Source organism: Anarhichas minor, unplaced genomic scaffold (genome assembly GCF_050575085.1).
Source record: "Anarhichas minor isolate MPS153535 unplaced genomic scaffold, ASM5057508v1 ptg000030l, whole genome shotgun sequence".
Lineage (NCBI taxonomy): Eukaryota > Metazoa > Chordata > Actinopteri > Perciformes > Anarhichadidae > Anarhichas > Anarhichas minor.
In genome coordinates this window covers 8,828,046-8,846,926 of record NW_027466476.1, presented here as the reverse complement: position 1 = coordinate 8,846,926, position 18,881 = coordinate 8,828,046, and the positions used below count along the sequence as shown (strand labels likewise).

Sequence of the window (18,881 nt, the reverse complement as noted above, 5' to 3'; positions counted from 1 at the left end):
AAATCTGCGTACCGATTGATCGGTGTCTAATCTGCAGATGTGGAGCTTGTCTTGGTTGGTGGTGATGTATATATGTGCGCATTGTCTCGACCTGAGGTAGTTTTGTGTGACTTTGTGTATCAATCGGGACATTTTGTAAGACAAATAAAACTGCAATGAGGTAAGACATCCAACATTTTATTTCCTCAGTCATTGACCAAAAGCAAGATTTCAGCGGACACGCTGCGGTATCCACCGCCTCCCACCTCACCCCTCTCCCCCCATCCATGGACTTGCTTCTTCGTTCCCTCGGTGACCGTGGGGGGAAGTTGGGCACCTCTCTGTAGACATTTCTGTATGACGAGTGCGCAGGTGGCCACCAAAGGTCGCAGCCATGCCGATGCATCCAGTCACCTCCACGTTGATGTACCGGGGCATCTGCACCATCCCCGACATGCTCTACACCACCCCGGTGAACCTGCCCGAAGACGAAGTTGAAGGTGAGTTGTTTCCTGCTCGCGCATAACCCGGGGCTGTTCAGAGGTGTTTATTCATGACAGGCATATGTAGGCAGATGTAGTGTCGGTGTATGTGGCTGTGGTCAGCTCCCATCGGTGGAGCTCATTCATTCAGCACCTTGGACAGCGCTTGGAGAGAGAGATTATGTGAAAAGTAAGATTTACAGCTTAAATACAGGCCTGTTTTACGGTTTTAGATTTATTTTGAAAACCCCTGTTCTTTCTGATGTTGTAATATGAACGAGAGAGAGAGAGAGAGAGAGAGAGAGAGAGATAGATAGTGCAAAACTAATCACCCACTTTGTTATCAGTGTTACTCTCAGATCAGCTGTATTGTTTCAATTTTGATTGATTGGGAATATAGATTTGCAGCTCATTCAGAAGGTTGCTCACATGGTTGTGTGCTCCAGTGTGGAACTGATTTGGTTAGTGAAACAAGGCATCCCTGCACCCTTTCTGTCATTAAGTGTTGCTTCTTCAGGACAGCGGTGATGCATTGGCTCTAATTAGCAGAAGCTGTTGGTGGACATTTGGTTCACGTAAGCCCAGTTTCACTGGCTCATTAAGTCTTTCCACACATACTTTCTGATATTATACATTTTTTATTTAACAAAATTGTTGGTGGCGGGGGGATGCTAAATGATTCAACCAACATCTCTTGATTTACTTAAATCCTTAAAAAAACAATATAGAAAAATTCCAATTCTATAGCACGGTAGTGGCACCTGTGTGCCAAAGGAGCATCCTCCAACAAGCCTGCTGACACATGACAACCATTCTGAGCGATTCAATTATTTTTTTAAGGATCCTGAGAATATTCATGCCTGCAGCACTTGTGATGTGAACCTGCAACATCTGTACATTATCATCCCCGCAGCCACATTGTTCGAGTCCCAGAGCGAGTAAGTTCTTGCGTTGTTGCCGTGTCTTCAGTGCTGTGACACCGTGCGGCAGCAGATGTATCCCTGCTGAGTGATTTGATCACTGCGACTCTCATCCTTGTTACCTTAATAATGCAAACCTCATTAGGGAAACGATGCTGAGACACGTGGATCTGAATGGTCTGCGGTAAAGATTCAGAGAGCTGCTCTTTTTTGTGCATATGTGTGAATTACAGACAAGCTGGGCCTTGTGGGAAACTGTGTCAGTGGATGCTGGTGCAGAACTCCCCAGGGAGGAATCAGAAATTAACTGTAAAATGAACCAGGAATATACACACAATTACACAGCCACACACTCCTTTTTTTCCAGAAACACATGTATGGTAGAGGTTTACATCTGCAATACAGTTGGCAGGGAAATTCAGTGCAGTGATTAGACTCGTTGAGCGGAAGAGGCCAAATATGAATTGGTTTTAACTCCTGAAAAGGTGTTCAATGAACGGCCTCGGTATTTGTTACATGACACCTGTTTCAGAATGCACACAGCACCAGAAACAACAAGAATGGGTGCAAGATAGATCAAGCTGCTTTAAGGTGCCATTGTGCCTTCTGTATTTTGCCATTTTTTTTCTTTTCTTTGACAGCCATCAAACTGAGCCTGTGATAAAAAGAGAAGTGTCAACATGTCAGCGCCAAAAGCGATCTTTCCAAGATATCATGCCCACTATTATAGCATACCATCACTCAGCGCTTTATTGTCAAACTTGATTTCCAGTGTACAGAGACCTTGCATGGCAGAAATATATTAGATGCACAGAAAAAACAAAGATGGATGTCTCACATTTCAATCTTTTTTTTTATTGACTTGAAAAGATGCTTTTGGTTGTTGAGATTGAGGAATCTCAGTTTCCTCTTCACCCTCCCACTATAGTCTACAGTCAGCTGCGGGTGCAATAAACAGACAGCGCTTCATTTTGACTTCAGTTAGTGGAATCCACTTGTGCTGCCTTGCTGCAGTCACATTGTCGCAAGACAAAGTGATCCGTGTGGGCTTTATAGCTCAACTTATAGTGGCAGTTTGACTGGAGAAGCAATGGAGGCTTTGTGGGGTGAATAGGAAAGCCCGAGGTAATGCATGGTTAACAGCAGTGACAGTGCCTTCTTCAACTGTTGTCGAGCATTAGTGATCCCGCGGGAGGGATGTCTTACAGGTTGTGAGAGAGGCAGACTTTTTAAAGCAGTGTCACCGAGGAGATAGTTACACAACAACAACCTTCTGAGGATCACAGCTTTTGCTGCCAGATAGCAAACAATGGGAACAAAACAAATGAGAAAGTGACTATGAATATTTACATTGTGCCAAGATTTATGCTTTCTGGAACAATCCTGCCTTTACCTTTCTCGTATTTGTAGCTGCTTAAAGATGGACAGTGCTACAAGCAGGCAGCTGGCATCATAATGCATTTTTCTCCAAAGAAATTTCATGTTGCACGATACATTCACCTCCTTATTGTACGTCTTTTATTTCTGCTATGATTTAGAAACTTCCTAAAGTGGCCAAGGCCCCCTTTAATAGTTCAAAACATACTAAACATTTTAGGCTTGATACTTAATGATTCTAACTAACTTCATGATTTATAACATATTCCTCATGAATATGATTTTGAACTGAGAAGTCCGCTATTACTTCTGCTTTGGGTCAGCCGCAAACATGTTTAAATACACTAGATATTATATGCTCCATGATGTTGACAGTACTTTTTATGCACCACTTTTGGTTTAACACAGCGGCCTCCTGGGTGAAAGTCCTGTGTCTGTGTGACCTGGTAACTATAGTGGATTTTCTCCTTCTTTATAATTGTTATTATGGTTTGTAGAAACGTGCCATGCAAGCATTTCTTTTCTTGTCAACTGATCTGCGTAATAACAATGCTTTCTTTTGCTGCATACAAGGCCTGCGCATTTAATGAAGGTAACAAAATGTGGAAGGGTTACCACTTCAAATCTTTTGATATAATGGTATTTAATAAGGTCAGAAGAACAGAAGTAAACATTTAAAATGAGAACAATTTTGCAATTATTATTATTATTTTTACACATGCAGCAGCAGGATCTCTAAGAGCCAAAACCACGAGGAAGTAAAGCCAATTTCAACAGAACATACAATGTCCTTGTGCTTCCCGGATTGCAGATACAGTAAAGGTTGATCATTTTTAAATCATAATATCAATTGATCAATCTTGAGCGCAAGTCTGTGTCTCGTCACCGCTCGCATCTCTTGAGAGACGGACGGGAATTGCCTGGAAGTGTCACATACATCAGCTCGGCCGTCAAGGAGACAGTGCTTTGTCACGAAACGAAATAGCACATTAGTGAATATGTGGGTGCGAGTGCATGTATAGGGACTGGAGGCTCAAACCCTATTGGCACGCATAGACAGGGACGCAATTTTCAATTACTGGCTTGGACACCCAAGGGATTGGACCAGTGGCACCATACTTTGCGGCGGTAAAGGCTGTCAAAGCTATAATTGGATCAAAACGCTAGTTTTCTGATGCTCTTTAAGCCCGTGTGTATAAATTGAACACTCCATATTGGGCTCCACATTCTCCATTTCCCCTCCTACACAAGAGGGACGAATAGAATAACTGTTGGTCACATTACCGCAGCTTGATATAGTTTAGACCTCCTCCACCACTAAAACACACGCACACACAGCTCAGTGTCAATATCACTGCAGGTGAAATTAAGTGGGTTGCCATTTCCACACTGCCTAACAGCAGCCCTATTGGAAGCCGCCTCCAAATAGTCCCAGGGCCGAGCTTAAAGCATTTGTTGCAGGTCCCAGAGTGAGGCTCATGTAAGTACACGCCAGACGCCAGAGGTTTCCTGTAGAAACAAAGCAAAAAATAAGGCAGGATCAGAATGTTTACATCTTTCCGAGAAGGTCATGATCAGGGCATTTTATTTATCAATCCAGTTTTAATCTGCTCGCTTTCCTTTTATCCTTTCTAACTTTTGTTATTGGTAAAGTTGTAGAATCAAAGAAAAATAGAATGATACATATACCAATGTCTGCCTCTTGTTCAACCACTATGCCTTGTGTCCACGGGAATAAACTTCTTCAACAATTTATTTAAAGAGTTAGTTCCCATAGATTCCCAAGAGAGTTGTCTCGAAAACCTCAAAACACCTTTTTTCTTTTGTGACCAAGTGTGGAAACACAATATATTCATAAATAGTCTATAAATGCAGATATTAAGGTAAATGAATACATTCGACATACATGAGCGAACTGCTAGAAAAAGATGAACAAAAGGGGAATTTGCCTTTTGTCTAATAATACAAATGTTATGCTTTAAAACAGGAACATCATTTATTAGGGAAGTAGCAGAAGTCGCAAATGTGAATTCATCGTAAAAAGCTTAATATTATAACCAGCCCAATCTAAATGCTAGTTATTCTTGTTCACATTACACAAATGCAGCAGAAATAAAAACAGAAAAAGGGAAGCCAACAGTGGAATTGACTATATTTATATATGACGTGTGTCATATTTAACACATACCCTTTTTTCTGCAGAAGGAAACAGAATATCAACCATTCATCAAAATACAATGTCAATGTATGCCAAAATGATGGTTTTATATCCATAAATATGGTTAATGACACTTGTTTTTTTTCCACAGTCAGTTCCAGTTACATTGTGTTTGGTTGGGCATGAATGCCTTCTTTTAAATCACTGTCAGGGAAACATAAAAGTGATTCCCGCGCCAAACCTGTAACAGAACCCCAGCAGGGACAAATCTCTCAAGGAGCATTTCAAGCTCGAGTTGTAACTGTCTGCGGAAATCGAAATCAACGCCGCCTGCAAAGTTATCTCCATTTGTTCACGCTCGTGGCAAGATAAGGGGCTTTCCTCGTCTCCAGATCGAACACAGATTGGGTTGTCACTTCACCCCGGAGACAGGAAGCTAAGATGTTGGAAACAGGAAGTGATTGGATTAATGTAACCAAAGCAACTGAACCCCTAAAGATGGTGTTTACATTCTTTAATCTACTTTGTGATACAAGCAATGGTGGGAAGGTCTGCCTCATCTTATTACTGAATAGGAGACTATCAGCAAGTTTACGTTATTTCATTCATTTTGATATGGAGTCAAAAGATGGTTTGCAGTGGAGATGAAGTTCAAATGAATGGGGGAGTGGCAGTTTCGCCGCAACACCTAATTAAGAGTGAGTGCAGCCCATTACACAATTCCCTTTACAACTTCAGAGGAGAATGGGGCATAGGTGATTGAAATCTGTCCACCAAAGGGGACATTGAGTATATTTGTTTAGATCAATTTATCACAACAACATGGAGACCTCCTCAACAAATGTATTTGGATCACAGCTGATGGTGAATTTAAAGTGTGTTAGAAAAAGAAAAAGCTCAGGGGTGGCAGTAATGCAAGGTTGAATGTGAAACCTTCCAAAATATCAACCAGTTACACTATGATACTGTAGGAAAAGCCTGTATGCCTAAAGTCAGTGCCCTTGGTAAATGTACTGTACACTCAAAGAACTTTAACACTACATGTCATTCATACACTGATGTCAGGGGCTACCATGCAAGGTGTTACGGCCATACCCATTCATACACCGCAGGAACAGCCTGTGGGAGCAATTTGGGATTAAGTGAGCCACAGTTGCCCGAATACATAAATATAATTTACCTAATGTCCTTGAGTTGTAAATATGCCTTTAAGAATATTTCCTCAAGACATTCTGACTTTTTCAATTAAAAAAAATAAATAGTTGAAAAATGTAACACATGCCTCTTTTTCATCATTTTGAGTTGTTCCCTTGGCAGAGTTTTGGAGACATTGCAAATCGCTTTGACTGACAGCCGCTCCAAAAAAAATACCGACACCACTGTGTTCCTAATGGCGTAAACTGCCTGTGAGGCGATCTTGATGTTTCTGCTCGACTCCTACTGTAGCTGCAGCAGAAAACATTGACTCATCCCTTTCGCCCCGAGGTGGAGGATTGACTTCCATTCCTTTTGGAACTACTTACATGAATACAAATGAAGATATTTAAAGACACCGGCATCTGCATGGCAAGACAGAAATTATGCACATAACGTATTGCTGGTGCAGAATCAGTGGGCGTTGTGGGGGTGGGCTTCCAAGGGGTCAACTGCGACGTTTTAAAACATGTGCTGCTCAGATGATTTTTGATACGCCGGCTCATTTTCACGAGTGGGGAGTGTGCAAAGGATCCAGATGTGTTTGTTTACCAAAACCAAACACTTACTTCCCTCCCCTGTTCATTTCAGCTATTGACTGGTATTAGCAAGACTCTCTCCCTGGGAGCCAGAATTAGTTCAATTATTGTTCTCTTACAGAAACAAAAGCACCTTGTTCTACCCTTAAATTGGATCCCCGAAACAAACTGCTTCCTCTTGCATAGACGAGAGCTTTTGATACCTTCATACGGGACAAAAGAACAGCTTCTCATCAAAGCATTCTCTCTCTGAAATAATATTGAAACAAAAAAGCGAATCAGGCAAATAAATGAAGTGTCTTTTGACTGCCAAATCACATTACATTTCCACTTTCTGCCTTTCAAATCCATTTGATAATGTAATAAGTCTCGTAAACATCAGTTCATAACTCTTTTGTTAAATGATTAACAAAGAAGAAAGACGTGCGGCAACAACAGCAACTGCCTGCTGTAATTGTTCAATTACGCCAATGCCTATAAAGCCTGCAACATATTCAGAGGTCGTTGTCAGAATTTGACTTGGTGGTGTTGGATTTATGGATTTGTATTCTTCAAAACACTGAAGCATTATGGTGAAATAATGCTACATGTGTGTGGAGGGGAGGTGATGGATCTGTAGTGAAATATCAGTTTGTTCTGTTAAAGTCCCTGAAAAGCCTCTGAGGCTTTCCTGATTATCATGAGATAAAAACACCAAAAGGCATAAAAAAAAGGGACTCAAGCAAGACAGGAAGATTAACTTCATCCATTCTGGAAAAGGACGCAGTTCGTGCCGCCCATTAAAGCACCCTGGCTCGTATATATTCAGGATGAGAATAATAAATCTCACTTTGTACGTCTTCCCGTCACTCAGCTCAATCCTCAACTGTTCCCGCTCTACCTGCATGATGGAGAGTCGTTTTATACAATCTGCCAAACAGACGGACCGGCAGGAATGGATTTCAAAATGGCTCTCTCGGCTGCATCACCTGCCTGGATGAGACGGGTGGCATTTGAAGAAGCTCTGCTTGACATAGATGGTGATGAAAGTGTGAGAGCAGAGATGGCTGGTTTCTAAAGGGGTGAAGGGACCCAGCACCACAGCCGGTGAGCCAAAGGTTTTTATCCGTCTTGTGAAACCGTTCCTTAATTAAGGGTTTCAAAAATAAAAAAGTGTGATTTTGTGGAAATGTTGTGCAGTTATATTATTAGCTAAACCTAGAAATGAATGGTATTCTGGAAATAACCAGTGAAAATATGTTTCTCCATTTAGTTTAAATAACTTAAAAAGGTGCAATGTGTAAGATATGGCCAGAATGTTGGCAGAAAACATAAAATGAACATTAAGAGTTGTTTTAGTGTCTTATCCAACTCTCCGCCAAAAAGAAAACAATTGTACTATCCCAAAATGTCAAAAATGTTCCTCCAATATAAAAACTGGTTATATATATATATTTTTTAATTTGAAACAGATGCAGACTATAAAACAGAAAATCTGCTAAAAGGTTGAAGAGGGCATTTGATATTTTCCAGTGCGATTTTAATAGTGACCACCTTTTGTAGTTTCTCTGACATCCAGATCCTCAGTTAATCAGTTACTGTAATGTGGCATGAGATCCTACCTTGCAAAGCTGGGAGTTGATGGAAAACATGTGGTGTAGATTAGCGGAGAATATCATGAAGTGCTGTGATCACGGCTGTCGAGTAGGTTAAAGTTGAGTCATTTATTCCCATTTTGATCGATTGCCATGAAGGAGTGGATCCAGCAGACTTTATTACCTGTGAAATTACCTGTGATGAGTTATGGAAGGTGAAGCGCTCTTTCCCCTGGGTAATATTTCCTCCCTTTGATGAACAATACTGCGAAGTCTACACCAGACAATAACGAAATCCAGCGGTAGAAGAGCGAGATCCATAAGCGAGTGCGTATACGGTTAACGTGGTGGAACTGATGAGGGAGCGTTGGAGAAGCTGAGCGGAGGCTTTTGATTGTTCACTTCTGACCTTTGTTTGAGGTGCTTTTCATGGCTTTTCTCACTGTGGATATTGGCCTCGCCTCAGCATGGTATCGGCTGTGAGGATGACAACTTCCAGCTTTGAAAACATAAGAGCGAGGGAGGAAACAAAACAAAAAAATCAAAGACAGATCAATGATTCCCCCTCCGCGCTGAAAAAAAGAAGGAAAGCCTGAAATGAGCAACAGAGACCGGCTAAAATTTGACGGCCTTTCACTCACTTCAATCATTCAAGGTCAAGTGGGGTTTATGAGGTCGTCTCTGGGATTTTTTCACATTGAGAATAAAGCACCTCGACCTTTCCAACTTTTTGTCTCTTGCAGTTTGTCCCTGTGGTCGTGGCAGTGTTGCATTGGCGAGGTTTAAGCGCTTCACATTTCATAAAGGGAGGAGGTTCTATCCAAACCCAGATATGTTTTTTTTCCCTAAAGGCACAGATGACTTACACTCTGCCATATACCCCTTATGAATACTCCAGAGCCTTATTAGAAGCCTGTTATGGTCAAATTCAAATCTTCCGGGTGCCCAAGTCAGCCAATATCCAGCTAAAGATGGATTAAGCTTGCTATGGGTGTTTAAAAATAGTTGCCTAAGGTTCACACATACACCGACACACACAAACAGTATTTTTCTCACACTGATAAGGTCTTACATAAAGAGTGGTGAGCTGCAATTACCGATCCAAAGCAGATGCAGGTCTGACTGAGGCTAAGAGGATTTCTAGTCCTGAAAAACAGGCCCTGGATTACATTCACGGACACTTCACCACAACAAAAGCCCCGGTATTACCCCGTTCTGCTCAAAGTGCAACGCGTGTAATTAGCAAACGTTTTCACTGGTGCTAAATTTTGCCTGAAAAAGGGGTAAAGCTTTGCTCCAAGTGAACATTTCCCATGTGATGCGTAGCTGTTCTGTGAAGACGAGGAGAGTTCATTTCACCCATTTTCTAATGATTACTCTTTTCTTTATTAAAAAACACCCAGAGATGATGACATTCTTAAAATCTTCTTCACTCCATCTCTGCATCCTCGAGTGTCTAGTGGAAACTGTTGCAAAGAAAGTGGATGTCATGCCCTTTGTCATTGATGCTTCACCCTCGTCATGAATCCAAGCACCTTTCCATTGCTCCATTTCCAAGTGATTCCTGGCTTTGTCTAGTGCTGCGTCTCTGCGCTGCAGCAAGCATCCAATGCAGTTCAATGATGTATACAACAGTGTACGGGGAGAGCAGTGCGATTGGAGTACACGATGCACCTTTCTCTTGAGGGAGTTCAGCTTCAGATGCTTGCTCTCGCAGTACACGATCTTGACTTGGGCTTTTCATTCTCTGTCTGATCACACCACAGGGGACCGCGTGGCATCGCATCTTTGAAGGCCAACAAGCACCTCTCTACATCAAAGCAAATACCACATGCTTTCAACAAATATATTCACATTTCCCCAGTGGAGAGACTCAGTTTAAGATGCAACAACAGCATCTTCTAAAAATAATTTCATAAATTGTTATTGAAGCCGGAAGTGAGATTATTTTAGTAGGAAGACTGAAGCAATTATAAAATTTGCAGGAATTTAGTAGAAAAATAAAATGATGATTTAAATTAAAAGACAGGTTCATCACATGTCCTGCTGTTATGCCAGTTTAAATAGTTTAAAAATAGGTCAAATTTAATTTTAATAGACATGGAGAATTACTCGTTGCCGTTAGTATTTTGGTTGATTCTCACAGCTCTCATCAACCCATTTTCCAGCAGCAGCTGTTTTAAGCAAAAAAGAAAAAAAAAAAAAACTCGACAGACAGACGAAATTAGCAACTAGCTGGAGCTTAATTAAAATGAATCAAGATCGATTTTGATCAATTAATCATTTAAATCATAGATCAAATAAAAAACGACAACTTTTCTTCGGTTTCAGCCTCTCAAATGTGAGGATGGATGATTGTAGCAAAATAAGCAGACTTGGACCATGTCATCTTTTAAACTATGGTATAACCAAGAGGATTACTTTAACAGGTGTAATGGGAAAACGTTGTATACGACACAGTATGGGGACTCAGCCAGCAGTGTGTCATTGTGGCCAGCCCGAAAGATCTCTATCCACCGCTTTATTAGTTGTTTTTTTTACCTCTGATTTGTTTTGGGACAATGAAGGTGGATTATAGCTGACCCACTGTTGCTTTAATTATGTGTGCCGAGTATTCAGATCCATTTATTTCAAGGCTACATGACTAACTGGTGGTGAAATTTTTCCAACTGCCTCTCCTTGATTGGTCAGAATAATTCAGGCCTACACCAATATCAGAGCTATTCAGTTGTTTTTCACCAGAGCATTTATTCACAGTCAGGGCGTGAGAACATTATTGATTCTGACAGGGGAAGTTTTAAATTACAAAAGAGTGACTGTGGGGGCATTAGCGTGGATGTGGCCCATTTTTGGGCTCATCGAGTAAATTGAAAATGGAAGAATATCCTTGTCTCTCTGAGGACAATTAAGGCGGATAAACTGTGAAAGAGATAGCAGCACTCTGTCTGGATGGCGTGTGGTCAAAAGGAAGATGATTAGTCAGCCTTTTTGATTAATTGGAGTTGAGGTAATGTATAGTCTGCTTTACTTTAGAGACTTGTCAGTACATTCTAGTAGTACTCTGTCCTGATAAAGTGTTTTTGATAACATAATTGTCATGGCTATATTCCAGCTTTACGGTTGTATATCTCTCTGGACTTGATAAGCCATTCATAATCATTTCCGGCCCATGCTGCACTAAAGCGTTTGTATTCTGTAAATGGTTCTCGACAAAGTACACAATCCCCCTTCAACAAATTCTGCCCGTATTTCATGACAACCCAATACTAACTTTTAATATCAAATATACTATAAACCACTCACAAGTCGGGATGCTTTTGCTTCACCTTGGCCCTTGATCAATAAATAAAGCTTTCAGGGGAGACGGAGTACTTACTAAAACTGTGTTGGCACATTATTTAAGAGTGTGTTTTCCTCCTGTGTGACAGCAGCATGTTTTTCTTTTTTTTTACTAATGGAAAGCCCCCCTTCCTAAAGTAAACAGATGGAGCTGGGACCTCAGATGGATACTGAGGTATTGCTATTCTATAAACAATAGGATCACAATCCAGGGAAGGGAGGAAAAAAAACACAGCTGGAGGCTCTCAATGATTCAAACTAAGACATTTTGTTGGGAAAAAATGTGAAGAATAGCTGCTGCAATGTCATCTTGCTGGGTTTTATAAATTGCATGTCCAGATGTAATCCATTGTAATCCATGATTGCAAACTACCCCTCGTGTCCCTGTGGCACGGTTTCTATCCTGCGCTTGATTAAAACAAACCCGTTCCTGAAGCCCGGCAACCACATTATCCTTCGAATGACACGCCGTTTCCTGCCATCACTGAACGGCAGATATGTTTGTCTCGGACTGTCATGCTGCTGATTTTGGCCCCCGAGGCTCGGCCGCTCGTCGCCGTTCTGACACTCCGGTAAATCACCGGAGCAGCAATTCCCAGTTTCCACAAGGCGTTGGATTGATAAAGTTTGTTTAGTGGTGCACTTCCGTGACTTAACAACAGCTAATTGGCTGTCAACTAAGAAGGGAAAGTGATTTCAATTCAAATTTGAATTCCTGTCGCCTAGAAGGTTGTTATTTTGATTGTCAGTCAATTGTAAAGCAGAGACGTTGTGCATTGTTTAGCAACAACATTTAGCTCATTTGTTTTCATTATTCATTCAAAACCCACTACTTTTTTTCTTCATTTAAAAACTTGTCTTTAATTTGATCTGTTCTGTCTAACCTCTGGAAAATACCGTATTTCCCTGAACCATATCACACAGGCCAAACGTGACTCTTACATGACTAATGATGCAATTCAAGGCTTCTGATTCCAACAGATTAGAGAGATTACAGATTTAACATGTGATTTACACCGTGCATCATCCCCATCTTAAGATGCATCTCCTGCTCTGCTCTTTTGTGTGCTAATCAGGCATGTGACACGAAGATGTGGCAAGTCTAAAATTGTAGGCGACTCGGTTGTGGATGTTACTGCATATAAATGAAGGGATTCAGTCCCTCATGAAGAGTAAACAAGCAGAGGACGAGGGGAAATACGCAGTGTGGCTGAACTGAGGAATTAACTGCTCAAAGATTTCCTGTTGTGATCGTGGCTATGTGTTAGCAGGGGGGGGCATCTTCTGCTCTCGGAGTTAGAACCGTGTGTCCAGTACTCGTCTTTATGGGATTTTATTTTGCTGAGGTTTAACTTTCTTTGGTTACTCGGGTGTTGTAGCCCTCTTGTCTTTCTTCTGTTCATCTCAAACTATTCTGCTGTTACTGCTGCAAGTAACGCGACGCACATTCCTCCAGTTTTTCATCATCATGTTTTGTTAAAGAGGTACTTCAGTTGTTTAGCGTTGCACTTCCATAAAGTCACAAGAGACATGGTCAAATGGTCCATATCAGGGCAGCAGAGGGGGATATTTTGTAGTACATTCATGAGTCGAGGTAGCTCGTGTAAAGGCTGAGAAGCTTGGAAGGAGTATGGGAGTGTGACTAACGCATGAACTGGACAGTGGAGGTGAGATTCAACATGGCAGTGTGTTAGGAGACAGAGCAGCTAGCAGCTACAAAACACATGAATAAAAACTAAATCACTGATCAGCCCACACCCAGAATTCATCTGCTGCTCTAAACCCAGAACAGAATAATATCACACTTGGATGCTTTTGTTAACCACTATTATTACCGGCTACACAATTAACCATAATTGCCAAATTTGAACATGATGTTGATGATGTCATCGGGGTTAGTTCGTTAGACTTTAAAAAGTTCCCTCAAGAACCTCGGCAGACATTACACAACTGTTCTCACAGGTACTGTGTGCTCTTCATGACTACAAAGCTGATCTGTGGAAAACACAAGTGGAGTACACCTTCAACTGACAATGTACATGGGCATTTCTGAGACAATGGGCCCCTGCAAAGACATGCAAAAGGGCCCACCACGTCCCCTACATCCCAGCAAGACACACAGACTTAAATGTTGTTTTACATCTCTTCGTAATTTTGTGTCTTTGTAGTTTCTCTGTATCTCTTTGCAGCTGTTTTGCATTCTTTATAGTCTTTTTGTGTCCCTTTGTTGTTATTTTGTGAGTCTCCTCCTGGTTGGTACGTGTCTCTTTGAGTTGACATGTTCTAGGTGAAGGATAGGTGCGTCCCTAACACTTTGGGCCTGTGCCCGGTAGCCTCGTTCAGTGATCCATCCATGTATACAGCAGCAAAGCTGACACATTAACATATTAAAAAACACAGATCATTTACTTAAGATACTCATTTTTTGACCGACAGATTAGATATTCTAGAACACTTTGTTACATTCATAAAATATTATTCACCATCCACATTCTGTTATTTATTTTGGTCCATCTTAAAATCATCTGTTCAGTGGATGGTAGTATGAGTGATCCTTTCACATTTGATTTGTAGTGTCAACTCTTGGTTTCAGCAATCATTTTGAATTGACAGTAATTGTTTCAAATATTTGGTATCATCTAACCTTTTTGTGGTTCATTTGTCTTCCTTTCGAAGACATAGTACGGATGGGAATATAGGAAATGCAACCACCAGAATATTACACTTCCCACACCTTGTTTGAAGGCATTACATATTCTTGTAAGGTTATTTTTGGCACTGAATCTTTTTAGATTTTGGCAGTACAGAAAATAAGACTTTATAGGTTTGATCCATTCCCACAATACAGGGACATTAGAGAGCATTACTTTATAATGTATAAAACGTGTCCTGATCTCAGCTCTTTGTTCAAGGGTATTTATCTTATTTTGGCTCTTTCTTTTGTCATTTTACTGGTGGAATGTGTTCTTCTGAGCTGCCAACCCTCATATAACTATGACTCAAGCACTGATGCGGCATAACAAATGTCTTTGGTGCGTGGAACATTTCCCACTTTCATATCCTGCTCAGCCGTAAGACTTCAGCTCGTGTGTGTGTGTGTGTGTGTGTGTGTGTGTGTGTGTGTGTGTGTGTGTGTGTGTGTGTGTGTGTGTGTGTGTGTCTTCTCTGCAGAGATCCGCGAGGCTTTTAAAGTGTTTGACCGTGATGGGAATGGGTTCATCTCGAAGCAGGAGCTGGGAATGGCCATGCGCTCCCTGGGCTACATGCCAAACGAGGTGGAGCTAGAAGTCATCATTCAGAGACTGGACATGGACGGTGAGGCAAACAAACAGCTTGGATTTTATTTGCTTTGCTCTCTATTTGCCCACAAAACGGGACTGTAGTAGGCAGTTAAAAAACCAGCGGCAATAAACACCAAATGTTCCTCTTTTCGCAGGCGATGGCCAGGTGGACTTTGAGGAGTTTGTCACTCTTCTGGGCCCAAAGCTGACGGCAGCTGGGTTGCCAGATAAGTTCAACGGCACTGACTTTGACTCCGTTTTTTGGAAGGTGCTCATTATTCAGTCACTCATTTTCTGCCTATTAGTAAGAAGATAGACAGCAGCTGTAGCAAACCTCCAAGCGCAGTAACATTTAGCCTCTGCCACAGTGCGACTTTAAAGGAAAACCAGTTTTAATTGCCGCATGCACTGGGTTGTTAATGGCATGATTTATATCGTGGAGAAGTGTGGATTCCCTCATCAAGACTTTGAGTTGGTATCTCCGCCTCTTCGTGTGTGGCGACAGTCTTATTACTTAGAACATTAAAGTCAATTTTTATGTAAAACAGATATTAATTTATTTACGGACGCCTCATTAGATAATCGACTGCTCACTTTGACAGCGGGATGAAATTAATGGGATGGAGCTCGTGTCTAAGTCTCCTTTGTTGTAGTTACGTGATAACGGCGCCAGAGTGGCTGTCAGAAAGTGAGGCTCCAAATCGAATGTGAAAGAGAGGGGATTTGTGGGAATTCTTGGTGCAGTCAGTGAACGGAAAAAGAATCATAACCACAGACACCTGCTGGGAGAGTCAAGAAAACCCGAGGGACTGTTGCTAAGGCTGCATTGCCTCACATCACATTATATAACAGGATGGTAGTTTCAAGCATGTGCTGCTGGATTGATCGCACAGAGCCTCCGGTCAGACTGGTGAGCGGGGCTCAAGCGGAGCAGAAAATGAGAAACATAGATGAGCTTTCCAAACAGGCACAGACCCTGGATTGGCAGTTTTGGTGTTAGTCATTCACTGATTCTCTATTTTATTTAATTCTACTTTTACATAATGCCAGTGGTGGAATATACTTCAGTATGATTAGTTAGAAACTGAACTTCCATATTTTAATTCAGCTACTTTAAACTTTGATGCATTTTTTTTTACTCCACTGAATTCATGTAACAGCTATAGTACCTTTGCAGAAACTGATTTTATATACAAAACACAAGACAATGTATTAAATACAATGTATTGCTATTAATGTACCTAACATATATCATACACTAATGCATTGGTAATTACGGAGTAATCCAATTATATAATATATCGTATGATAATATGACACCAAAAGGAGCAATAAAAAATCGAATTGTGCCCTTTTACTTTGGATGTCTTACGTACACTTTGTTGATAATACTGCTGTCTGCATTCATGGTGAAATTTTGAATGCAGGACTGTTACTTGTAATGGAGTATTTTACCTTTACTTCAGTATTTCTTCCACCACTGCATAATGCATTAGCATTTGTAAAAAATGTAGTAAAAAGTAGTTTGATAATTAAATCCATCATATTCATGATCCAATATTTGCATTTTTAACATTACAAGTGAAAAAAACAAGCGAGTTAGATTTTCTACCATGTTGCAGGTTTGAATCAGAAGGTGGAGTTGGAACTCAGTCGTCCAGCATGAAAACCACGCCGCTTACTAGACTAATGGGAAATTCAACTGGGGGGGGGGTCTTGTACTTCGATTGGATGTCTAGTTGGTCAAAAGCTCCTTTTCCTTAATTTGTCTAAAAAATACATTTCGGATAAAGTAATATTTTCATAATCTGATTAAATGTACTGTATACACTGCTATTTAAGCTGTTATGTGTGTGTGCCGACATACTGTATGTGTTTGTAGATGTCGTGTCCACCAGCCTGTGTCTAAGTTAATGTTCAGTTATGTGTGTCCATCTCCAGTGTGACATGCAGAAGTTAACGGTGGAAGAGCTGAAGAGGCTCCTCTATGACACCTTCTGTGATCACCTTTCCATGAAAGACATCGAGAACATCATCATGACTGAGGAGAACCACATAGCGAACCCTGACGACTGCCAGGTGGATATAGACAGTAAGGAGCTCATATACTTTCAGAGGCTTCTGCTGTTCATGTGCTGCTGATGATGCTACAAACGTCAAGTTGGAATTAAACCGGGGACATTACAGCGATGTTGCACGCATCTTAAGATACGAGCAGCATCGCTCCGTGAAATTTGCATCAACCATGATATAGGTTTTATTGGTGTGTTTGAAAGATTATATGACCATCACAAGCCACCATATGTTACAAATATTATTTATGGAAGTGATGAAGGCCCGGTAAACACTCAGTTGCACTGTGTTGAGCAGAGCACGTCTAATCCTAGTGAACAGACATTGTGTGTAGTCTGTCACCACACAACATATTAATAATAATAATAATAATGTCTTTTCGATTGACACATTACAGATTTCCCCTTTTGAAAATTCCTCACATCGAGAACTTGATAGAGTGGAAATGACCTCTGGAGGAAACAGATAAATCAAAAGCTAAATCAATTTTACAGTTTTTTTTTCAGTATCTTGGACAAAAATACAAGGTATATACAAACACAAGGTACACTGGATATGAATGTTTCTATTTGTAAATGTTGTTTTGTCTTGGTTCCTATGGTGCATCAGACTATATTCTGCAGGTATACTTCACCTTTTCTCAGAGTGCTAGTGTTTTGAGCATCTTTTAATATGCCAGTCAGGTGCCAATCCATCTGTTTGTTGTTCCAAACCTGCAATCAACATTTCAATCTAGATGCAGTAATTCAGCGTACAGGTGTGAAAACTGATTTTCTTGGCAGTATTCCCCCTTTGTAATTGTACGTGTGTAATTGTCAAGGCTTTGTGATGAGTTCTGTCATTCGAATCGAGATATCTTTCGAGCATTAAATAACACCTGATTGAACAGACCTTCAGGTAATGTTTTTCCTCTTTTCCTCCCTCCTCTTCTTTTTTCCCCCTCCCAGCTTCCTGCCCGGCGCAGCATGTCAAGCAAACTTGTGTGCGCAAGAGCCTGATATGCGCCTTCGCTATTGCTTTCATCATCAGCGTCATGCTCATTGCAGCCAATCAGGTGCTGCGGAGCGGCATGAAATAGGAGCAGCGGTATCTTCAGCCTTGACCACCACCTAAAGGCTGCCTTACAGATAAATGACTGAAGAGATCATGCTTAAAAAAAACAACAACAATCACACAGCTGTAAAACAGGCCGGCATACGACTGCAAAATAACTGGAGTTACAGGACACTACATGTGGAGGAATTTGTCTTAGTCTGAGACACCGGTGGACAGATGACTATACATATCACTCTTCGTAATACAACATTTAGTATCCATTAGCTATGTGCATTTGAGCAGTGTTGCATTCAGTGTGGTGGCAGCTATAAAGAGAAGTGTAGTGACTGTCCAGTTCTGTATTTGTCTATTGTACCATGCGGTATATTATAAACGAGTAGAAAGAAATATGTGAAACATTGTGGGGACATTGGAGAAAATGTATTCCTGAGGCTGGAAGGTGTTGTTATGTGCGAGGTCTGGAGTGCACGGCGCTGTGGAGATATTGTATGCGGTGCAACTTTGTTCAAAAACCACTTGGGAATGACAACAGCTTGGTAAAAAGCAAATAATAGGGTTTGCGGGGAGGTGCATGCGATTGTGTGTGGATGGTTTCGCTCATTCACAGGCTGCAGGGCTTTAGTTTGAGCAGGGTGAAGCAGGTTAACAGCTCACAGGAAGGACGGTGTTGAGGTCTGAAAGGATAGGTAGGCCGGCTGGTAAGTGGCTGGACATGATGCAGCAAACACTCGACTCTCTCTCTCTCAACTGCAGGGCTTTTGGGGGCCTCAGAGGATGACCATCATCTATGCATGAAATGCATGGATTTAGTCGTCTTGACACATTTGTAAAAGTTCTTATCAATGTATTAATCATTATGACTGTGTAACAGCTGTTGTATTACTTAATGACAACTGTGAGCAATTGTGT

At 41.1% G+C, this 18,881-nt stretch overlaps 1 protein-coding gene across 1 annotated transcript; it reads left to right on the top strand.

Annotated features, from left to right (window-relative positions):
* The first annotated feature begins 373 nt into the window (after positions 1 to 373).
* cabp7a (calcium binding protein 7a) lies at positions 374 to 17,994 on the top strand. Its single transcript, XM_076104862.1, has 5 exons — positions 374 to 479; positions 14,734 to 14,877; positions 14,999 to 15,111; positions 16,785 to 16,935; positions 17,864 to 17,994. Exons 1-5 carry the CDS (start codon positions 374 to 376, stop codon positions 17,992 to 17,994), a joined length of 645 nt encoding a protein of 214 aa, XP_075960977.1.
* Positions 17,995 to 18,881: the final 887 nt, after the last annotated feature.